Source organism: Haliotis asinina, chromosome 8 (genome assembly GCF_037392515.1).
Source record: "Haliotis asinina isolate JCU_RB_2024 chromosome 8, JCU_Hal_asi_v2, whole genome shotgun sequence".
Taxonomy (NCBI): Eukaryota; Metazoa; Mollusca; class Gastropoda; order Lepetellida; family Haliotidae; genus Haliotis; species Haliotis asinina.
In genome coordinates this window covers 66,300,525-66,326,254 of record NC_090287.1, presented here as the reverse complement: position 1 = coordinate 66,326,254, position 25,730 = coordinate 66,300,525, and the positions used below count along the sequence as shown (strand labels likewise).

Genomic DNA, 25,730 nt, shown 5'->3' with positions numbered 1-25,730 from the left:
AACAACTGCAAACCATATACAGATAAATTGCATTAGTATCTCCAACGTAGCAGATATTAAGTCCTACGATAGTATCTCCATCGTAGGTGATAATGAGACTGAAAAAAATTTTCACCGTGGCCATAATAACGCTTCCATAGATTCGTAATGTAAACCTGGTGGGAGGTTTGAAATGTCAATTACCGGAATTAGTGATTAGTGGTTGCTTGTAGTTTATATAAATCCACATGTTAAATTCATTTCGGCTGTAAAATTCTATTGAAATTATCCTTTCCCTGAAAGTCGGGTCATGCATGGTGTGTTTTTTGTTACGCATTCCAAGTCCAGTATGGTGGAGCTGCCATGATTGGTTGGCTGACTCCATTGCAGGCTAGCGGGTGTTAAGGTAACTACTTGACAAGGGTTAAAGGTTAGTGCATAGGGTATATAAGGGCCTGTTACGCTCTGAGATGTCGCTTGCTTCAGGATAACCTATAGGACAAATTGTATGGATAACAGCTTCTTTATTGCGTGATAGCGACGTTTCAGTGCAGATTCTTGTACCGTTGTCAAGCATGAATGATGCATAAAATCCAGAACTTGTATATATATATATACTAATACAAACAATGGGATAACGACCCATCAAAACCCGAGTCAAAGAACATCGCACCTCTGTTACTAACTCGGACAGCAAATCAGCCATCTCGGACCACATCAAAGAAAACCCTAATCATCAAATAGAGTGGTCTGACATCACAATCCTAGCCAACAACCAAACGGACTTCACCAAACGCAAACTCACCGAAGCCATTCACATCAAACGCCACAAGCCCACCATCAACCGTGACCAAGGATACTTCATTCCATCTGCTTATGATGCACTCCTCTACCAAGCCCAATCTATTGTATAAACATCTCATCCTCCTTCATTGTAACCCCCCTTTATTTGTACATGTCTGGCTTCCATTCACTATCCTTTGTCTACTACTGGCTTCTCCAGCTTTCTGTTTCCCCAATTATGGCATTATGTTGCTCCGGTTATCAATTGTGTTTTCTTTGTATACTATGTTATCCCATTGTTTGTATTAGTATTTATATATATATACAAGTTCTGGATTTTATGCATCATTCATGCTTGACAACTGTACAAGAATCTGCACCGAAACGTCACTATCACGCAATAAAGAAGTTGTTATCCATACAATTTGTCCTATTTGTACACCTCAACTTCAAAAATGCCACTCAAACAAGTTCAGGATAACCTGACCAAGTGCGGAGGTCTTCCTCCTTTCCTTCTAGTTATTGTGTAGGTTTTTTATGTACAATAGGAGATTGATAAGTGGGTTGGGTGGAATGATAGGATTAGAGAAGGTTTTATTTTGTAGGAACTAATTTGTTAGGATTTTCTTTCAGGCTCAGTAGATTACAAGGTGTCAGTGTCTATGAGTATTTATTGTATTAAGTTTGGTTCAGTTTATTTTTATTAATAAATAAATTGTACTTGTTTGGTGAATTTGTATCATGTTATTGTTCTAGAAAAATCTTTAGTCATCACTTCAACTATCATGAAACAAGAAAAAATTGAGTCCAGGGACGCGGATGCCTCTGCTGCTGTTGGAAGAGTTCCATACACTGAGTGTGCTCTGGTGATTAATTTCTACTTAACAAGTTCAATAAACATTAATGCAACTATGAGAAGCACACCTTTTGAGTCCCAATGAAACGCGTATACGCTTAATCAATTCTGTTGAGCAGTTTTTGTGGAGAAGTAGATAGACTTAATCCCCTATTTCACTATCATCAGAGAGATATTCCACAGAATCAAAGCTCAAAATGTCTCTAAACACACAAAAAACTATAAAATGCAAAAACAAAATATGAGATGGACCTTTAGAGTCTCTATAAAAGACATATGTAAGCTAAATGAGTTTTGTGCACTGGATTTTGAGAAGTGGATAAAGTACACCCCCTGTTGTATGGGACAAACAGGCTGAACAGAACGAAATTCAACTAAGTTCAAACATCTGTAGAAGTGACAAAATTAAAAAACTGGAGGAACGAGGTATGAGATGCACACTTTTGGAGTCCCAATGAAACACAAGCTCAATCAATTTTGTTGAACAGCTTTGGTGGAGAAGTGGACAGACCTCGTCCCCTCTAACACTATATTCAGAGAGAAATTCCACAAAATTTATGTAAGTTCAAATGGCATTAAACCTGCAAAAATAAATAAAATACAAAATCAAAATATGAGATGCACGCCTTCAGGGTCCTTATAAAGCACGTGTAATCTAAATGAATTCCATAAAGTAGTTTTTGAGGAGAAGTGGATAAAGTACACCCCCTGTTGGAACGAACAGGCTGAATAGAACAAAATTCAACTCAAACATCTGTAAAAGTGACAAAAGTAAAAAACTGCATTGGAAATGATCACATGCAAACCTTTAGAGTCCCTACCAAAGACACACAGTAGTTGATTCATTTCTGTTGAACAGTTTTTGTGTAGAAGTGGATAGACTTCATCGCCTATTACACTATCGTCAGAGAGAAATTCAGCTAAATGTATTTAAGTTCAGATGTCTCTAAATTTACGAAAACACTATAAAATACAAAAACAAAACATGAGATGGACACTATGAGAGTCCTAAGAAAGCCATTGTATAAGTATAAGTTCATTGAATTCCACACAGCATTTCTTGTGGAGAAGTGGAGTACATTCCCTCTTTTGTATGGACGGACAGACAGAAACAGAGGGTAACCCTATATGCCCCCAGCCATATATTGTGGGGACATCAACACATTATGAAGGGTTCTGGTTTCAAGTGTTACGAGTGTGTATTTTCTGTATTTTTTGTTATTAGTTAAGTAATAATTATTATTGGGTCACAACATTTAGTGTTTTGAATATTAATTATGATGGGTCACATTTCGTTTTAATACATGTGTAGCTGGTCAACACTTTTAGGATTCTGGTTTTCCGGAATTTATCTGCTCCTCGTTTTTGATGTGTTTACTTCCGTGAGACTTATTCTAGGGCATTCTACAGTGTTGACGATGTTCGTTTGTGCCCGAACTTTCGGGAAATGACTTATATATAAATATATAATAAATATATATAAAGGCTGGTTGCCGTGTGGAGGGTGACACTCACACTCATTCATATTTACTGGAGTCATTGCCACGTTTGATCATCAAAACCCGTCAACGCCTGACCTTCATCATCTGCTGTCGCACCGATTGCTGTGTTGATATTTTGCATAGCTGTTCTATCTCAAGTTTTGAAGATGATGTTTTGGAAATGGTACCAGAGGAAGGTTCAGACCAGTTGGAACAGAATTGAAAAGGTCAGAAATGGTCAGAGTTGGAAATGAACAAATTTCAAATGGAAATAGAAAAACAAAAAGAAATGAAAAAGTTTGAGATGGAGAAGGAAATAAAAAAAGAAATACAAAGAGACATAAATAGAAAGGAATTAGAATTGAAGAAATTGCAAATTGACAAAGCCTTGCTTCGAAAAAACTTGAAAACCCTTCTCGGCCCTTAAATTCTTCCACTTTTGACATTGCAAGGCATGCTAGGCTTTTACTCGCCTTTAATGAGAAAGAAGTTGACAAATATTTTCTACATTTTGAGAAAGTTGCAGAAAATCTCAAGTGGCCTAGGGAGTCATGGACTATGCTGTTGCAAACTATTCTGAAGGGTAAAGCTCAGGATGTTCATTCAGCTTTGTCAGTACAGCAAAGCTCACATTATGATCTTGTTAATGTGGCCAGGTCATGTTTTCAATCGTTATTAGTTTCATAGTCTATACGTTTCAATATTAAGAACTTGTATATAGTTAATATATAGTGTATAGGTGTCAGCTTTTATGTGTACAAATAAAATATAACAAACCCTCTCAGTTAAATGTATCCCTGCACCCACAATCACTCCAATTAACAATAGTCTCTCTACTGGGTCAGGCCAACTTCTGACCCATGCGCTTCCACTCTGCACATGCTTCTTTTGTCTTTCTGTCTCAGTTTCTCTGGTCAGCTTGCCACCTATTGTCTGCTAAGTTTTAAAGGTTTGTGTCACACACAGCTTAGTGGCAGTCAATAAAGATCATAAAAAGAGGAGGATCAGTTCAGTATATTGGATGTTCTATGGAGTTAATGAGGAGTTTATCAGGTCAGTACATATATTGTATGTGTATTTATGATATTGTATATAGTGTACCCCTTACGGAAGTGTTATATTAATGCTTCCGTGTATAAGTAAATGTATCTATTGTACAACTAAATGTATCTATTGTATAACTAAATGTATCACCATGTTCCCAACTATCAGTACCGTCGGTTGGACGAGTATGTTAAGTGAAATTTATCTAAATTACGTCATCGAATATAAATTACATATTTACATTAAATATGGCATATACAGTTGGTCTCTACCAGGCTAAAACTAACTAGACAAAATTAACAGATGGTGTGAATGTATAATCGTGTGAATGTGATATGAAGTGGTGAGGGTAGATGTGAGATTTGTGGATTTTATCATAATGTATCTTATATACCATTATTAGTATTATCAAGGTTGTATTTTAATTTTTTAGAATGATCTTCGACAACTCGACTGCATGAGAGGTCGTAGTCACTTATTGCCACACAGTGGTAAGTGTACATTATAGGACCTTATAAGTATTAAACTAAATGCATTTTCCTCAGGTATATGTGCAACATACTTATTGAATATCCTAAATGATTTATGTATGTATGAATAGTTTTCATGTTGTTATTTATATTTTGCAATGTATTTTGTGCTAGAGCAGTATCAGGGCTAGCTATATCCCGTTAATAAATGGAAAATGCAATACTTCCATATGAATGCCATGTTATGAATGCTACGCTCAAATATGTAGTTACGTGTATGTATGTTTTCAGGGTCACCTCAACTATTCATTTTAATTGAAATAAACGGCTGTCAACTATAACCACAAGTAGCGTTGTGTTGCGTGCACCCCTCCACCAACATTACCCCTCTACCCGCTACTACATTTTGGAGCCCCCAGTGAGGAGTTGACAGCCACAGGAGAGAGAGACGTTTATACTTGTGACAGACACCTAGAGAGACTCACCTATCAGACGCCAATACGTGAGAGTGAGATTCAGATAATTTCTTACAGGTGACTGTAATTTGGTGTTTGTGCTACATACACCCCATACACCAGCATAGCTATGCTTACGTCATTTAGTAACTTCAAGTTGTGACACCATCAAGGGAGACAATCATGCATCGGCTGGAGTGAATTTGTTTCAAAGACTTTATACTACAGACTTTGGTACTTGTTTATTCAATGTTATTTGGTTGTTCACACTGTGCAGTGAACTCATCATGTGATACTTCCTCATGATTATATCTTGGTCACATATATTTGATCAGCATTAATGTTCTGATGTTGTCATGTATACATATTGTCGCGATGGTACCATGAGCTGAAGTCGCGTTCATGTTGTGCTTATAATATTGTCGCGATCGTGTGCTGATACTGTCGCGAGTTTTTGGGACCTACGACACCTGATACTGTCACGGTACGCTATTACATAACCTCGAGTTAACTTTGAATCATCTTGCAGTTTTGATTTTGTTTTTCTCCGTTAGACTCTCACTGAATAATCGGGTGTGCTTGATTTTGCATGTGTGAATACTGTGCTTAAGTAACAAGCAATTTAATCGATAAACCCTATAGGCATTACTTAGAATTAAATACTCAACTGAATTCAATTGTTGTCTAATCACAAGTATCAAAAAATATATAAATATATATATATATATACATATATATATATATATCTTTGTTTAGTATCTTAATACTCTAAATAAAGTTTGCTAGTATTTAGTTCTTAGCACTTGGCATTCAGATTTAGAGTGTTGTCTGAAGGTGTTTTCCGTGGGTTGAACCAGTCATCTTCCTGGTTAACTTGTTTACTTGTCTGTCTTTCGTGTGGCGTTCTCCAGTGTCAGTTTCAATCTCATGCGCTTGCGTTACACCTGCGTAAATTTGTCATGCAAATACCACTAACCTAAGCACATTTTGCCCACTTCCTTATATTGCCCGGTATTATATAGCTTATACCAGTACGTATACCAGTGGGCCCAACCCTATGTAATTCATACTTACTACCTGAGTACACCTACGTGGTGTATAGGTTAGTTGTTTACTTACCTGTAGTATCCACCACTCAAACATAGGTAGTGTGGGTATCCCACTCACCTGTCGTATTGTTGCATACCAGTAGATATTATACCTGCCGTGTATACATTTCTTCATACCATTGTGGTCATCAGTTCAGTTACTATGGCGTCCGATGGTATGTCTAAAGAAGAAATAGACCAACTTGTGTCTACTCTCAATGCACTGAAGTTACCCCCAAAGTCTGACTCCCCCGAAGACTTTATGAAGTGGATGCGTGAATGCTCTGGTACCCCCGTGGTAAAGACCGAATCGGAGGATCCAGAAGATGCCAAGGTCAAGACCAATACCACAATCAAGGTGGCAGAGGTACCACGCCTTCCATTCTTTTCCGGAGAGGTAAATAAGGATACCACATATGATATTTGGCGCTATGAAGTACAGTGTGTCTTCCAGGACAAGATACACTCTGAGGACAACATCAAGCAAGCCATCAGGAGGTCACTCAAAGGGACTGCTGCTAGAGTTTTACTTAGGTTAGGCCCACATGTTGATGGAAGCACTATTCTAGCTAAAATGGACAGCGTCTTCGGAGAAGTAGATGCCACAGAGACACTTCTTGCCAAATTCTACTCAGCTAAACAGACAGAGACGGAGTCAGTTGCTACCTGGGCTGTACGTCTAGAGGACCTCTTGGGCCAGGCCATCGATGCAGGAGAAGTTGCCTCTCACAAACAGGACAGGATGCTTAAATCCATGCTATGGACGGGACTTCTGCCCAAGTTGAAGGATGTTTCTGGACATAAATATGATCAGAGCCACACCTATAGTGATCTTCTCATCAGCCTTAGAAGAATAGAACAAGAACTCAAGATGCGTGAAGAGTCTCCCACCCTACTTTCCCACTTGATGAATACAAAGAAGAAGTCTACTCCTGGTATGGCAGCTGTCTCTAAGGAGAATACGGAACTGGCAGAGATCAAGGGGATGATCAGGAAGCTTACTGGGGAAGTAGCTGATCTGACCCTATCAAACCCAGGCACAACCACAAGTTGAGTATTCAAGCGACTGTTACACACCATTTCAGGGATTTCACACGATGCCACAACATACCCAGAGTCCTCCAGCTCAACATTCACTACCTACTACGTCTCGGAACGCTCAGAACAGCAACGTCCAGGGACAGCAAGCCTTTAGACCCAGGACAGTCAGGCCAAGACAAGGATGGACAACTGATGCCTATGGACAACCTACTCCCATCTGCTACCGCTGTGGTCAACCCGGACACATCAGCTACAAGTGCACAGTTAGGATGGATCACAGTTGGGGTCCGTTAAACTGAGGAGGATCCATAGTGCGGGGCGAACTATGGATTTTAGTGTACAGAGCCCCAAAGATGATGACATAATCGCAGAAAAGAAGTAGAAATTGCCGTTCATGGAGTGGATACTAAAGCCCTTCTGGATACTGGAGCAACTGTATCAACCATGAGTGAGTCTTTCCATCGTGATAATCTGTCTCATATCACTATACAGCCACTACAAGGTATCCTACATGTAGAGTGTGCGGATGGTAAGCCGCTACCATACCTCGGATATGTTGAAGCATCCATAAAAGTCACAGGTATGTTACCAGTTGACCAGCAAGGTCTATTCTTAGTTGTTCCCGACAGTGAATACAACGAGACGGTACCTGTTCTTATTGGCACTAACATTTTGAATTCACTTATGGTCAAGTGTAAAGAACAACATGGAAACCGATTCTTACAGTCTGCTAATCTCTTCACCCCATGGTACCTGGCTTTTAGATGCCTTGTACTTCGAGAGAAGGAGTTAGCAAAGCGTCAGAACAAGTTAGCCATAGTGAAGAGCGCTGAGTGCAAGAGGATTATCATTCCACCTAACAGCGAAGTGAAGATTCCTGGATATATGGATAAACGGCTTAATTATCACCCCACTTGTGCTGTACTACAAGCCACGAGAACTTCAGCAATACCAGATGACCTTGACATAGCTCCAAGCTTAGTCACTTACAATGACCAACAGAAGAAGGGGGTTGAAGTCTATGTTTGTAATATTACCGCTAGGACTGTTGCTGTACCACCTAATGCCATACTATGCGAATTACAACCAGTGACCGTTGAAGATGTTCCTCAGATAAATGACTCTGTTGATGAACCATTGATTGAGAAGATGGACTTTGAGGAAGCTGCCGTAACTCCTGATGAACTGGCCCGAGGCAAAGATGTTATCCGACAACATTTGGACATCTTTTCAAAAGGGGATATGGATGTTGGCTTTACTGACAAGGTAGTTCATAGGATCGAGCTGACGGATGAGTGTCCATTCAAGCAACGACATAGGCGGATTCCGCCTCCAATGTATCAAGAAGTAAGAGATCATCTCCAACAACTTCTCCTTGGTGGGGTCATTCGCAAGACACATTCACCTTGGTCATCTAATGTTGTACTGGTACGAAAGAAAAATGGCAAACTTAGGCTATGTGTGGACTTCAGACAGCTCAATAATAGGACCATCAAGGACAGCTATTCTTTGCCGAGAGTGGAGGAGATGTTTGATGCCCTGGTTGGATCCAAATACTTCACAACGTTGGACATGAAGAGTGGGTATCATCAGGTTGAGTTGGCTGAAGAACACAAAGAAAGGACAGCTTTCACAGTCGGATTTTATGAGTATGTCAGGATGCCCTTTGGTCTGTGCAACAGCCCCGCCACTTACCAGCGACTGATGAACGAGTGCTTTGACGGACTTCATCTCAAGATCTGCTTAATCTACATAGATGACATCATTGTGTTCTCGGACACTTATGAAGAACACTTGAATCGACTTGCCAGAGTCTTCCAGAGGATCAGAGAGTGTGGGCTGAAGTTGACACCCGACAAGTGCTCTTTCTTCAAGGAGAGGATAAAGTTCCTGGGACACGTGGCGTCATCGAAAGGAGTTGAAGCAGATCCACACAAAGTACAGCGTATCAAGGATTGGCCACGTCCTACAACGCCAGAGCAAGTCCGTCAGTTCCTTGGTTTCGCTGGTTACTATCGTAAGTTTGTGAAGGATTTCGCAAGGATTGCTCACCCACTCTCAAGCCTGATGCCAGCTCCACAGGAATCCAAGAGGACTAAGAAGAAGAACTATGCTTGTAAGCCTTGGTCTTGGGGTACAGAACAAGAGTCGGCTTTTCAGAAATTGAAGGAGGTCCTATCGTCACCACCTGTGTTGGGATACCCTTACTACACTAAAAGGTTTGAGCTACACACAGATGCCAGTACATGTGGGCTTGGTGCAGTTTTATACCAAGAGACAGAAGATGGGAGGAAACAAGTAATCTGCTACGGGAGTCGTGGATTAAGTAAATCAGAGAGGAATTATTCGGCACACCGTTTAGAGTTCTTGGCTCTCAAATGGGCAGTGACAGAGAAATTCAAGGATTACTTGTATGGAAACACTTTCACCGTATATACGGACAATAATCCACTGACTTATGTGCTCACCACTGCCAAATTGGATGCAACAGGTCATCGCTGGTTAGCAGCACTTTCAGCTTATAACTTTGACATTATCTATCGTCCAGGCCAGAGTAATGCTGATGCAGATGGATTATCCCGGCTACCAGGATTGACAAGGGAGGAAGAGGAGGAATTACAAATTCCTACAAAATCTGTCAAAGCTGTGTGCAACATTATTCATTCCCAACCGTTTGTGGAATCCCTATGCCTATCAGCTGAGGTCATCGACATGGATCTGGACCAAGGACAAGATATCCGCAACATGACCAAAAGAGACTGGAGGAAGATGCAATATCAAGATCCAATTCTCCGACCGTGGATTGCAAGTGTGAGATCTGGAGTTAAGCCAAGGAAACAAATGATTCCACCTACAACGTCTGATGCTTGCCTCTTCAGAGTTTTTGACAGTCTAATCTTGGAGAATGGGGTTCTATATCGGCAGATAATCACAGGGGAAAAGAAGAGACTACAGCTGGTACTTCCGAGCTTGTGGAAGATGTCTCCGAAGAAAGTCTCCCACCAATGCCAGAGCACCTTTAGTGAGTATCAGCACCAGCCAGCCGCTGGAGTTAGTATGTATGGACTTCCTTTCCCTGGAATCGTCACGAGGATACGAAAATGTTCTGGTAATTACAGACCATTTTACCCGGTATGCCATGGCTATTCCCACACGGAACCAGACAGCAAAGACGACTGCAGAGACCTTCTACACCAATTTTGTTCAACACTATGGAATGCCACAGCGTCTCCACACAGATCAAGGAGCCAACTTTGAGGGCAAACTCATTAAGGAATTGTGTGACATATTGAATATCAAAAAGTCAAGGACCACTCCATACCATCCCATGGGCAACGGCATGTGTGAGCGGTTTAACAGGACCCTCTGTGACATGCTGGGCACCCTATCACCTGATAAGAAACGGGATTGGAAGAATTATGTAGGACCTTTAGTTCACGCATACAATTGCATTCGCCATGAGACCACCGGCCAGACCCCATTCTTCCTCATGTTTGGACGTGAACCTAGATTACCCATCGATCTTGCTTTTGGCTTAGAACTCAATAGAGAGAGGAAGTCAGTGTATCAGTATACCAAGGCCCTCTGGGAAAGACTCAGGAGTGCTTATGAGCAGGCATCTAAGACTACCCGCAGTGCTCAAGACAGACAGAAGGTCAGATATGATCTGAAGGTAAGAGGAGGAACCATTGAAGTAGGAGACCGAGTGCTTTTTAAAAACTTGTGAGTTAGTGCCTGAGGCCTATCGTCAGAAATTCAGAAATGCTCACAAAAGGGACAATGAGACTTTTGTAGAGTTTGCTAGAGAAATGGAAACATTGTTTGATAGGTGGTGTGGGTCTAAGGAGGTCACAGATTTTGATGGTTTGAGACAGTTATTGTTGATGGAAGATTTCAAGCAGAGTGTTCATGCTGACCTTAAGACTTATTTGGATGAACAAAAGGTTGATAACTTACATAAGGCAGCAATGTTGACAGACGATTATTGTTTGACTCACAAGAGTTCTTTTTAGTCTCCGGGTAATACAAAGGTTTCTGGCCAAAAGGGCTTTTCCCCGGTTAAGACTTCAGGACATGCAGTCTAAAGTGGTGTAAGAACAGGTTCAAATTCTAGTGGCAAGCAGTCACATACTTTTCAGTCTAAGCCTGAGACTACCAGTGGTTCTGATCCTGTTTGTGCGTATTGTAAGAAGTCAGGTCATTTGGTATCTGCATATTAAAAAACTCCAGTTTAAAAATCAGGCTACAGGTTCCCCAAATGCTTTTGTGTCCATTGCACCTCAGCCTTTCTTTCCAGGTGGTTCTGAGGAGAGTTTTGTCTATGAGAGTAAGTCTCCAGATTCTGTAGTTCGGAAGGAGATTTTGCCCTTTGTGTATAAGGGTTCTGTGTCACTTATGGGAGATAATTCTACCCCATGGACCGTTTTATCTTGAGGGATACTGGAGCTCTTCAATCTCTGATTTTGAAGGATATTTTGCCTTTTTCTGATGAGTCTTCAGCTAACTCAGATGTTTTGCTTCAGGGTATAGGTGGCAATTCTTCTGCTCCTCTCCATTTTGTGAATTTGACCTCAGATCTGATTTCAGGTGGGGTGAAAGTTGGTGTTCTTGACTCTCTCCCGGTTCCGGGTGTCGATTTGTTGATCGGTGTAGTATTCTTATAGTTGTGAGATGTAGTTGTATGCCTTATAGCATCTGAGGTCACATGATGTAACTTGTGAACTTGCGTACTACGTCAGAATAATAAAGCGGGTGATTGGAACTACTCGCATGTCGTGTGTGTCCCTGAGCAGACATGGATCCCAAGAAGATACTACAATGGCGACGAGGATGGGATACGTCGTAATGCCTCAAGGGAAGGTGATATACACGCGACATGAACTATGTTAGTGATACGAACTCTCACTAATTGGTGGAACTTCTGAACAGAACTTTGTGTGAGAACTCATGAAGACGCCATTTATTCTCGTGCATCACATGTATCTCGCCTGTCAGTGTCACGACTCACAATATGTCGCAAGTTTTGTCTACAGCTGTCTACACCTTTTCAACAGCATGTGTTCAATGTGAATATTTATCATATTTGTCATCATGAACTGGGTATTGAGAACATTCTCCATATTTTGTTTAGTCAAACTTGTCTTGACTTTCATAAACTTTGACTTTGCCAAACTGTGTAAACAGTGTGTATCCAATATGGCTGAACCTGAACTAGTCGCAGCACCTGTGAACTTTAACGTACATTTACGTCCCCCGCCAGCTCTAAATATGAATTCCACTGATATGAGTAATGAATTTACTGTTTGGATGGAATCTTTTTCTATTTATGAGGTTGCCAGTGGTCTAGAAACACAAGAGGATAAGGTTCGAAGGGCAACATTGTTGCACTGTTTAGGTACTCCATGTCAGAGAATTTTTCTTACATTGCCTGGTCAAAAGGACACTTATGATACTGCTAAAACTGTTTTGAGTGCATACTTCAATCCAAAAAGAAATGTAGTGGCAGAACGTTACAGATTTCGTTCTAGAGCACAAGGGTCAGATGAGAGTATTGATAATTATGTTACTGACTTGAGAGAACTTGCCAAAACTTGTAATTTTGGTGCTTTGCATGATGAAATGATCAGAGATCAGATTGTTGAGAAATGTGCATCGAAACACCTCCGTGAGAAACTTCTGCTGAAGGATGATTTAACTTTGGATTCTGCTCTTAAGGTTGCAAGACTTTATGAGATGGCTATGGAGAATTCTAAAGCTATTGCAGGAATTTCTGTTAACAAAGTTGATGTTAGCTTTACTCAGTCTGGTAATCAGTCTTATAGCCGGTGTTACAGATGTGGTTTTTCAGATCACAAGGCTTCTGAATGTGGTGCTATTAATGCCAACTGTCTGTTCTGTAAAAAGAAGGGTCATCTGGCTAGAGTATGTAAAGCTAGACAGTCAGCTGGTAGTTCAACTCCAGGTAGTAGGTCTAGTTATACATCAAGGTTTCAGTTAGGTAAGTTAGATATTGATAAGCAAGCTCATTCAAAGCAGAAGGCTGTTAAAAAGAAAAAGAAAGGTGGTAAGGTTAAATTTCAGCAACAGAATGATAAGCAGAAATTGAAGGCAGTATTGATTGATGAAACATCTGAATCAGATTCATTTTCAGAAGATGCTGAGTTTGTGTATTACTTTGATTCAGATCTCTGTACTTCTGTGAATGTAAATGGTAGAGATTTGGAGATGTTCTTAGATTCAGGTTCATATAGGAACATAATTTCAGAGGTGACTTATGATAGATATTTCAAACATTTCCCACTTTCTCCTACAGCTAAACATTTTAAAGCTTATGGTCAGAAGCAGCCTATGGTATGTCTTGGTTATTTTGATGTTCTTCTGAAAGTTGGTGATAATCAAGTTGAAGATAAGATTTATGTCATGTCTGGTGATGAGGTATCTTTGCTTGGAAGGAAGTCTAGTCTTGAGTTGTCTTTGCTTCAGATCAACGTAAACAAGGTTAGTTCTTCAACAAATCTAGATCATCTTTTTGATGAATTTTCAGATGTATTTGATGGCTTGGGTCAAATTAAAGATTTTACTCATACAATCAAGGTTAATGAATCAGTCACACCGGTTACACAACCGCTTCGTAGGTTACCCTATTCTATGGTGGAAGCAGTCAGTTCTGAGTTAGATAGAATGATTGATGATGATATCATTGAAGAAGTACATCATGCTACACCTTGGGTTTCAAATATACATTGTGTTCCAAAACCAAATACTTCTGAGATTAGAGTTTGTTGTGATTTACGTGAGGTCAACAAGGCTGTTGTTCGTGAGAGGTTTCCTATTCCTACTGTAGATGATACACTCTATGCTATGAGATCAGCACGCTACTTTGCCAAGCTTGATTGTAAACGGGGATTTTGGCAGATTTTATTGGCAGAAGAATCTAGAGATTTGACAAGTTTTGTTACACACAGAGGTATCTTTAGATTCAAAAGACTCCCTTTTGGTTTGAATTCAGCTTCTGAAGCATATCAAAAGGCTATGAACTATGTTTTCCATGATATTACAGGTTTGGAGAAATATATTGATGATTTGATTTGTTATGCAGATTCTCTTGAAGAACTTGAAAATTTGCTCAGAAAAGTTTTTAAAAGATGTAGGGAGTATAATTTAAAGCTCAACAAGGACAAGTGTAAACTTGGTATGACAGAGATAGAGGTTTTAGGACATGTGGTTTCTTCTGAAGGTGTCAGACCTAATCCAAAGAAGGTGTCAGCTGTTGAATTAGCTAATCCTCCAGAAAATGTTTCTGAGTTACGTTCATTTTTAGGAGTGTGCAATTACTTGATGAAGTTTATTCCTAGTTTTGCAGATCTGTGTGAACCATTACGTCTTCTCACTAGAACTGGAGTAAAATGGAGATGGAATGATGTTTGTCAGTCAGCATTTGTATCTTTGAAGAAGGCTTTTAGTAAAGCCACATGTTTAGCTTTCTATGATGTTGATGCTCCAACTATTCTGGTTTGTGATGCTAGTCCAGTTGGTTTGGGTTCAGTTTTACTTCAAGAGCAAGATGATGGTAGTTTTCAACCTATCGCATTTGCTAGTCGTTCTTTGACAGAAACTGAACGTAGGTATTCACAAATAGAACGAGAAGCATTAGGATGTATCTGGTCTGTGGAACATTTCCACAAGTATCTTTGGGGAAGGAAGTTTATTTTACAAACAGATCACCGTCCGTTGATTCACATGCTAACTCAAGAGAAAACAGTTCAGTTACCCCCTAGAATTCAAAGATTTGCATGGAAGTTAAATGGATATGATTTCCAAATTAGACACATTGCTGGCAAATCTAATATTGCAGATTTCTTTTCAAGAAAATCATTATCATCCAAGAATTGTGATAATGTGGCTGACTATTATATCAGATCTGTGGTTGACACATGTGTACTAGATATTGATTCAATTACAATAGATGAAATTAGGAATTGTTCATCCAAAGATGGAGAAATTGTGAAAGTATTAAGTGCTATAAACTCGGATGATTGGAGTGATGTGTCGGTGGAATATCTGAAGTTCAAGAATGAACTCTCAACATATGACTCAATTCTTTTGAGAGGAGAGAGAATAGTGATTCCTCAATCACTAAGGTCGAGAGTTTTGAGTATAGCTCATGAGACACATCAAGGCATAGTACGTACTAAACAATTCCTTCGTACAAGATTCTATTGGCCAAAGATGGATTTTGATGTGGAACAACTTGTTAACAAGTGTGCTACCTGTGTTCTGAATCAACCTTTAAGAAATGACACTCCATTACAACCTGTAGATCCAGCACCAAGACCGTGGTCGAAAGTTGGTATAGACATTTGCAGTGGTGATTAAAGACATTACATCAAGTGCTATCATTGAAGTTTTGGAAAGAATATTTTCTGAACATGGTTTCCCAGAGAGCATAGTTTCAGATAATGGTCGCCAATTTGTGAGCGTACAGTTTGTGAAATATTTGAGAATGGCAGGGATTAAACATATCCGTTCGTCACCATATTTTCCCAAGAGCAATGGAAAGATCGAACGCTTTCATAGATTCTTGAAGAATGCATTCCGTTCTGCAGCAACTGATGGGAATGACTGGAAACGACAGTTACCCAGAATTCTACAAATGTATAGAGCTACTCCACATCGAGCTACTGGTGAAACTCCAGCTATGTTATTGCTTCATAGGAACATTAAAACTAAATATCCAATGCTGTACTCCTCAAAACCTGATCCATTATTATCAAGAAAACTCTGTTATGCAGAGAAGATGAAGACATATGCAGATGTGAAGAACAGTGTGAAACATCATATGTTTAGTGTTGGTGATCTGGTGTACATTGCTAATTTTGTGCGTGGTAAGTTAACTCCAACGTACAAACCTGTAAAATATGTGATCATCAACAAGAAACAACGTGATACATTCCAGGTTGTGAACTGTGATACAGGTGTTATCAGTGTAAGAAATGCTAAATTTCTTAGACATGCTCCATGTGAGGATCCAGTGAACTTTGATAATGTTGAGATTCCTGAAGATATGATTCCGAGAAACTTGGTATCAGACAGAACTGAGTCACAGGTACAAGCAACTTCAGTGCCAGAGAACTTTACTGTTCAGCAGGATAACTTGTGTACTGATCTAGCTGTAGATATGAGTACTAATGTGACTGAAACTGAAGAAGAAAATGAACTGAGTGGATCTGCTACACTGTCAGCAGATACTGCTTGTTTAAGAAGATCTCAAAGGACACGTCGTGCTCCTGCATATTTGAAAGACTATGTAAAGAAATGAATATTTGAATGTTTCATCAGGATAACTTGTGTACTGATCTAGCTGTAGATATGAGTACTAATGTGACTGAAACTGAAGAAGAAAATGAACTGAGTGGATCTGCTACACTGTCAGCAGATACTGCTTGTTTAAGAAGATCTCAAAGGACACGTCGTGCTCCTGCATATTTGAAAGACTATGTACAGAAATGAATATTTGAATGTTTCATATTATGTCATTGTTAGACTTGTATAATAATGAAAGTGGGATATGTTTGATGGTGTATTTATTTGTTGTAACACATTTAGGAATTTATTACATGCTTGATTGGTGGTAGATTTAAATATTTTCAAATATTATGTTTGAAAATAATGGATGTTTTCAGTACTAACTGTGGGAGGATTGTAGTATTCTTATAGTTGTGAGATGTAGTTGTATGCCTTATAGCATCTGAGGTCACATGATGTAACTTGTGAACTTGCGTACTACGTCAGAACAATAAAGCGGGTGATTGGAACTACTCGCATGTCGTGTGTGTCCCTGAGCAGACATGGATCCCAAGAAGATACTACAATCGGTAATGATCTTATGGGGGCTAAAGTTGGCGCTGATCCAATTGTCACTGTTTTGCGGGACAGTTCAGTTAGTACTGAAAAGTTGGAGGATGAATTTCCGGGTATTTTTCCCTCCTGTGCAGTGACTCGTTCAATGTCGAAAGGCATTTCTTCCAAGACTTCTTTGCAGAATGATACCATTTACGATTTGTCAGGGACTTTTATGGATCATTCTTTGTGAGGTAGAGACAGATCACTTATCTTCAGAGAGTAAGATAAGTCAGATAGTTTGTCAGGTGGTGAACATGTTCTTTCCAGAGAGCAGCTTATTAGTGCACAGAGTGAGGATGTTGAAGTGTAGAAGTTGGCTAGTAAGGCTGGTTTTTTTTAGGAGGTTAGCAATGTTCCAGTTTGTTATTACTACAAGGATGTTGTTCTGATGAGAAAATATAGGTTGCCGGATGTTCCTGAGGAGGATGAATGGAAATTGTACCACCAAATTATTTTGAAAACATGTACTTTCATTGGCAGATGAAAGTCCCATGGCAGGTCATTTGGGTGTAAACAAAACTTGTGAGAAGATTTTGGCACATTTCTTTTGGCCCAGTGTGAGACATGATGTGGCTGAATTTTGCAAGACTGTCATGCATGCCAAATTGTTGGAAAACCAGAATCCTAAAAGTGTTGACCAGCTATTAAAACGAAATATGACTCATCATAATTAATATTCAAAACACTAAATGTTGTGACCCAATCATAATTATTACTTAACTAATAACAAAATATACAGAAAATACACACTCATAACACAAGGCACAAGGTTACCATCCACTATAAAACATACACAACACAAAGACTGCTACTGTAACCATTAAATAACATCGAACCTTTAATCTTACTGTCACTGGGCAACTCTCCACAATGGATGCGCTTATTACAATAGAAACTTTCTTTGCCAAAAAATTAAATGATTTTTTATTTCTGTTCCAGGAATGGCCATTCTCAGCCGAAGTTCAGTGTGTCACAATGACAGCAAAAATGAAGAACATGAAACTGTTGAAGCCTGACAACACTTCTTACCTTTGCACCGACTGAGCGTGTCCTTCCTGATGATTGCAAACCCAAAGCCAGGTACCCCCTGAAGACACTTGTTAGCTGAGCTGACCAACACATCAATGTTGCTTGCACTGAAGTCAACTGGAACTGCCCCGAAACTGCTCATGGCATCCACAAAGTAAGTGCAGTCTGGAACAGATCCCTTACAGGATGTCATCCTGGGATACGGGCATGTAGCATACATACAATGCTCAAGTTATATCCCAGGCATATCAAGCTACAATCATCAAGTTATACATATGACTACAAACAGGAAAAATTCAGAGGAACTCTCAGGGCAGACCCATAAACCAGTCACTTTTTTCAAAGGGAAACTTCATAGAATACTCACCCGGAATGTATTTCTTCACAAGTTTCCCAACACTCTCAACATCATTGAACAATCCAGAGGTTGTTTCACACTGCACAACTGCTACATGAGTGAAGGAGTTGTCTGCCTTTAGGACACTCTCTACACGACCAAGGTCCACCCTACTGTCTTCAGCAAAGCTCTCCATGTGAGCTGGTATGGCCAGGGTGTCACAGATAGTCTTCATCCTGCGCCCATACACACCATTCTCCAGTATCAGCACCTAACACAGAACACAGTGATACAGACTCATCTCAGCAAGGGATCCAAACAAAGGTGCTCTCACGTGGAGATTATTACAAGAAAGGTCAGGTTAAACAGATATTACAAACATACAGATGAAAAAGCTGTGTCATTTGTTATACCTATGACTATGTGACTTTAACAATGATACCCTGAACCTAGTATTGCCCCAATTCACCCTAGTGATGACATCATCTCACCCTAATGATGGAATCACATCACCCTCTCACCTAAATGATGCCATCCTCTCATCTTAGTGATACAATGACCTCAAACTCTCAACCAAGTGATCTCACCCCACTGATGTCACCGCCTAATCCTTGTAACGCCATCACCTCATCCTAGTGATATCATCACCTCACCCTAGTGATGCATCACCTCAGCCAAGTTATGCCATCGTATCACCTTAGTGATGCCACAGTCTCACTTTAGAGATGCCATAATATCATCCTCTAAACCCAAGTGATGCCATCATCTCACCCTCTCACCCAAGTGATGCCATCATCTCACCTCTCTCACCCAAGTGATGCCATCATCTCACCTCTCTCATCCGAATGATGCCATCACTTCATCCTTGGGATGTCATCACCTCACAATGTCACAATAATGATGCCATTATCTGAATTCTCTTAGTAGTGAAGCTACTGTATCCCTGTGTCCCAACATAGTCTTTAATCCCACCATGAAGCCTACTTGCTCTAGTGAAACTATAATCTCACCCATTCTTTTCCAGTAGAGCTACTCCTTCACCCTGTACCCTTCTAAATCTCACCTTGCCCCCTGTACGGGGAACAGATGTCTGGAAGATAGACTCCACAGCAAATGTCCCACTACCTTGAAGTAAGATCGATGTGAAATCTGCTGGAGCCACCTCTGGAGACAAACAGGAACACATTCACAGACAGCTTTAGTCATACTATTGTCAGGAACACAATCACGGAACGCTTTAGTCACACTATTGTCACAAACATGAACACGATCAGAGGCAGTTTCAGTCACACTGCTGTTGGTACACAATCACAGACAGGTTTAGTCACACTATTGTCACGAACACGATCAGAGGCAGATTTAGTCATATTATTGTCAGGAACATGATCAGAGGCAGATTTAGTCATATTATTGTCAGGAACACAATCAGAGGCAGATTTAGTCATATTATTGTCAGGAACACAATCAGAGGAAGCTTTAGTCATATTATTGTCAGGAACACGATCAGAGGCAGCTTTAGTCATATGTAATACTGTATAATAATACTGTAAGGATGATTTTGAACTTGAAATGTACATGATATCTGTACTTGAAACTTGAAAGTTACAGATTGCCAGGAGTACATTGTTAGCGGGTACCTGCTATGCTGAGCAGATCAGCTCGGATCTTCTTGACAACATTGATAAACTTGATGTCTCGCGAACCAAGGTCCTGCAGCATGGCTTGTCTGACTGTCAGAGAGGTGCCCAGTGGGCCTGGCGTAAACAGCTTCTTCTCTGAAACAAGTTCCAGCTGAACTATATTACAGCTGTATACACAATGTGTAGCATAAACATGCATTACTGTGTCCACAGTAATAGATTACACACTGCATCTTATGTGACTGCTTGCATGTATTAGCCAGAATAGCTCCAGCTGGCTTCACTATGTTAATTACAGTCACTGTGTTGGCACTATATTTGTACACATTTCATACATTAAAAAACTGACAATAACACAGATAAACAGTCACTGCACTGAAATCATGCGTCTCTGAGTATATTTAGTCTCAGTTTACTGTATGCTGCGCTAATTACTATCTTCATGGCCATGTTTGCTTTGCATGTATCAGGTTGGTTAATTGACCCGTTATATACTGAGTGAAACAAATAAAGGAGCACTGCCATGTGGTTCTCCATTTGTTTCCCTCCATATAAATGAACTGGACGCTGCATGTGACTGGGATGTACTCAAGGTGTGACATGTAATATTGCCCTGTCAGTTCTCACCTGCTGTGTGTGGATGGGATGTACTCAAGGTGTGACATGTAATATTGTCCTCTTAGTGGATGGGATGTACTCAAGGTGTGACATGTAATATTGTATTCTTAGTGGATGGGATGTACTCAAGGTGTGACATGTAATATTGTCCTCTTAGTGGATGGGATGTACTCAAGGTGTGACATGTAATATTGACCTGTCAGTTCTCACCTACTGTGTGTGGATGGGACGTACTCAAGGTGTGACATGTAATATTGCCCTGTCAGTTCTCACCTGCTGTGTGTGGCTGGGATGTACTCAAACTGCGATATATCTGCACTATTTCCTTGTTGATGCAACTTTGTGATCGAAGCAGAGTGACTGAACACCTTGCTAACTTCACACACAGTCTGACAGACATGTTTTGTCTGATTTAATTCACCTGAAACGTGAAGCACCACTGTATCATTAAGACTACCCATACAAATTATTTATTTTTTATGTGGCAGTCAGCAATAATTTCAGCTATGTTAATCTGTATTTGATCACAATCAACGCAGCCACACTGGTGGTGGATATTACAACCAACATTCCTTTGCATCATGTTAAAGAGACATCATTTGGAAGTCATGATTCAACAGAGTATTTGTTAAGTAGTAACAGCACTTTACAGGTGTGTCTTAAAATCTGATGTTGTATCGACAGTACATCAGCCAGGTTTTAAAAACAAGAAATGGGTATAGATGCAGCATACTGAATTTTTCCCTGTACATGTGAAGGGACACACAAATATGAATGACTGTTCGATTTGCTATAATTAATACAAAATGTAAATTGCATGTTCCATACAACTGACATTCTATTCAGCTGAGAACTACATTAAGATGTCAATGTGGCAGGGCACATCAGTCAAACTCAAACAGTTGTGTGTCCCTAAATAGAACAGGGCAAAACTGTGTTTAAGGGATCTAGGGTTAAGGTGTCACTAGGACAGGGTAAAGCCATGGATATATGTGTCTCTCATCAATACAAGGCAGTGTGTCGTAAACAGCCCAAAATTTAGGACCCAGATTGACCTGTCATAAATGCTTTAGGAGGTCGTAAACACTACAAAGATGGCGTCAATGTTTAATCAGGTACTGCAAGTGATTAAAACATGTTAACTAATAAGGCCTAAGAAATTTTGAGACAGGTCGAACGTGCTCGACACTCTAGAGGACCTTGACGTTAGCAACCCATCATTTTTGACACAATACAAAATCATGATTCACAGCATTATTTTGTGTACAGTATGATTTCAATTGTGAAAATCGCCAGCACACAAAGTCAGCCGCCTAGCCCGCTCAGCCACCGCGACTTCCACAAAAATGAAAGTCTGACAACTGGTAGTCTAGACTGCGTACTTTGTGTACCCCTCTGATAAGTGTCAACTGGCACGGCTCCCATGGCCGAAAGCTATGATTACACGATGTCAATGACACAATACAAAATCATGATTCACAGCATTATTTTGTGTACAGTATGATTTCAAATGTGAAAATTGGATAATTACTATGATTATTTAACTTAAAAAATAACATGCTAACGATCATTGATATTAGTCTTTCATGATATTACCAATGATAAATCTGAAACGCTGCCGATGAACCTAGTATTGGTTGGAATGCTTTCAAAAATATACTCACACAAATGCCTAAGTGCACTTTCCACCATATTGGATAGTGCAACATATGTCTTATTTGGGATTTCACTTCCTCAGCAAAGTACAAATTCTAGTACTTTTTTTTGGTCGAGTCCCATCCGGGATTCTATTTAAAAAAGTGGACAAATGCAACATATGTCATATCTGGGATTTCACTTTCTCAGTAAAGTACAAATTCTAGTACTTTTTTGGTTGAGTCCCATCCGGGAATCGAATCCGCACCCTCAGTCAGGCACTTAACCGCCAGCAGGCTGAGTGGGCTAGGCGGCTGAGTTTGTGTGCTGGCGGTTTCGTGCCTGATTCTGAGGGTGTGGGTTCGATTCCCGGATGGGACACAAATATGACACATGTTGCATTTGGCCACTTTCTAAATGGCGGGGTGGTGGGGTAGCGTAGTGGTTAAGGCGTTCGTTGGTCACGCCGAAGACCCGGGTTCGATTCCCCACATGGGTACAATGTGTGAAGCCCATTTTCTGGTGTCCCCCGCCGTGATATTGCTGGAATATTGCTAAAAGCAGCGTAAAACTTAATTCACTCACTCATTCACTCACTCTAAATGGCATTGTGTAATCATATATTGGATTGTGTTTACAAAAGCTCGTTTCGCGAATCCTGGTATTGAGAGGTCTATTACATCACGAACATTCCATTGTCAGCTGTGATAAATGCACCACTGAATTCCCCATACATGTTAATATGATATTATACCTGGTCTTTGCCACCAATACCAACAGTCTAGATAAAATGAAACGAAACATACTGGGGTGAAAACAAAAACTGCACTAGTTTGAAATGTCAACAAACAAATATTCTAATTTTTCAGTGTGTAGCATTTCCAACATCTAACCAGCTATTCATTGCTTTGAATGGATCAATACCTTTATGCATGGAAAGAGCATCATAGCAGGAAAGAGTAAACTAAAAATAGATAACAACGGAAAGATTTGATACTTCGTAAGTAATTGTCAAAAGATCTGTGCTGCATGACGCCATAGCAGAACCACAATCACATAGAACAACAGTAATTTATCACCATTTCTGGTCTCTTCTCTTACTTACAACAATGTACCTCTTACACGATGTACAACATGGATTTAGGACGCCATGGTACAACATGGATATGTCGTCTTAGTGAAATGGTTGTAAAGGAGATCGGAAGAGGGGTGTGAACAAGGTCGTACGGGCTATGACCTCTTAAATTTAGGAGTATTGTGTTCCTCATCAAGACAGGGCAAAACCAGGGTTAGGGGTTCTAGGGGTAATGTGTCCCTCACCAATACAGGCAAAGCCGGGTTAGGGGTTCTAGGGGTAATGTGTCCCTCACCAGTACAGGCAAAGCCGGGTTAGCAGTTCTAGGGGTGATGTGTCCCTCACCAGTACAGGCAAAGCCGGGTTAGGGGTTCTAGGGGTGATGTGTCCCTCACCAGTACAGCCAAAACCGGGTTAGGGGTTCATGGGTAATGTCAACTAAACCAGAACCTTCCCCCATCAGAATTAACATACCATACCATGGCCAGATAAGTCATCGCATCAGCCGTCTCATCAAGAAAACAACAGGAATAGACGTCACCTTCCGTAGCGACACCAACCTGAAAACGCTACTATCAGCTAATGGACGTGGGCCAACAACACCTAAATGCAACAACCCAGCAGGATGCATCTACCATATCCAATGCAGTTGTAAAGAGACATATATTGGTGAAACTGGTCGACCATTGGCTATCACTGTTTGAGAGGCATTCTAGAAGTTGCTGAGATAAAGATGACAAGAATTTTTATGGATGATCAACTTCTTTATTGCAGGGTAGCGACGTTTCGGTATAGATTCTTATACCGTTTTCAAGCGCCAGATCCATCCTACACAATGCCTCTAAACTCCTAGTGAAAGAACGTATCCGCCACCACCGCAAGGTAAAAGCCACCACCCTGAACAGCATCACCAGCCACCTTGACACCCTCAGCTCTACACTCGAACTAGAAACCTACTCCTCTCTCCGTGCTGCCCAGACCAAGTCCAACAACATCCTTGACAACAAAACCAAAACTACCCATCTCAAGAAACTCCAACAACTCAACCCAAAACCCGCTGACTGCACCACCACCAGACTACAGAAAGCCGACTACCAGAGGAAGACTGTTGTCAACCTTAGTCACAAGCCCTTCAACAAAGAACACATCAGCGTGCTGTCCAGAGGACTCAAGTTCGTCCCTACCCGACCTCTACGCAACCACGATGACTTCATCATCAACGTAGAGAAGGGGCTGCAGCAGTTGGCACCTGGTGGCAAGGTTGACTTCCTCCGCCACCAGATTGCTGACATCCTCCAGAAGTCGAAGCCCCAGCAGCCCAACATCACCAAGCCTGAACAACAAGCCATCACAGACCTGAGAAAAGTCCATCACCATCGTCCAAGCAGACAAGGGCAAAGCGGCTGTAGTCCACACGCTTGAAAACGGTATAAGAATCTATACCGAAACGTCACTACCCTGCAATAAAGAAGTTGATCATCCATAAAAATTCTTGTCATCTTCATTGGCTATCAGGTTAAAAGAACACAAAACATCAGTTCAAAATTTGGATCAGAAGTCTGCTGTATGTGAACACATCATGCACAACCCCAACCACAAGATTGTTTGGGACAACACCAGGACATTAGTTAGGAACGCCAATGACTTAAAAAAACGGAAGCTCCTAGAAGCCATTGCAATCAAGCGGAACAATCCCTCAATCAACAGAGACGGAGGTGTTTACTTACCCAATGCATGGAACCACCTTATCCTCAGTGACTAATCTTTATCCAAACATCTTTACCTGTAACTCGTTAACCTAATCAAAACAAGCCTGCACACCAATCAGTTGAAGCCTGTACATAATTAGAAGCCTGTACATCTATCAATCGAAGCCTGTACATCAATTAATAGATACCTGTATATCTTGCTACCTATTGTTATCAGTCTACTGTTATGTGTATATATACTGCAACCCTTTAGTTTTACCCTCACTTCACCTGAAGAAGAGACTAGAATCTGTCTCGAAACGTTGTGACCTTGTAGAATAAAGAAGTTGAACCATAAAGCACTTTTAGTTTGATTCCTCCAACTTCTAAATGCCTTTGAAAGAACTCATGGGTAATGTGTCCCTCACCAATACAGGCAAAGCCGGGTTAGGGGTTCTAGGGGTGATGTGTCCCTCACCAGTACCGACAAAGCTGGGTTAGGGGTTCTAGGGGTAATGTGTCCCTCACCAGTACAGGCAAAGCTGGGTTAGAGGTTCTAGGGGTAATGTTTCCCTCACCAGTACAGGCAAAGCTGGGTTAGGGGTTCT

At 40.5% G+C, this 25,730-nt stretch overlaps 1 protein-coding gene across 3 annotated transcripts in view; it reads right to left on the bottom strand.

The window, feature by feature from the left end:
• The window catches only part of LOC137294705 (2-aminoethylphosphonate--pyruvate transaminase-like), a 62,752-nt gene that overhangs the window by 13,881 nt on the left and 23,141 nt on the right, over positions 1-25,730 (bottom strand). For 2 of the 3 annotated variants that reach the window (XR_010957529.1, XM_067825780.1), the window contains exons 2-6: positions 20,998-21,145; positions 20,104-20,241; positions 19,530-19,630; positions 18,497-18,737; positions 18,130-18,294 (exon numbers count right to left, since the gene is read on the bottom strand). Coding sequence is in view for 2 of the 3 variants with exons in the window: in XM_067825780.1 (XP_067681881.1) it covers positions 18,130-18,294; positions 18,497-18,737; positions 19,530-19,630; positions 20,104-20,241; positions 20,998-21,124 (772 nt within the window). In the remaining variant the exon portion in view is untranslated. The remainder of the gene's footprint in view (positions 1-18,129; positions 18,295-18,496; positions 18,738-19,529; positions 19,631-20,103; positions 20,242-20,997; positions 21,146-25,730) is intronic. The other variant, XM_067825781.1, reaches the window with a different exon arrangement.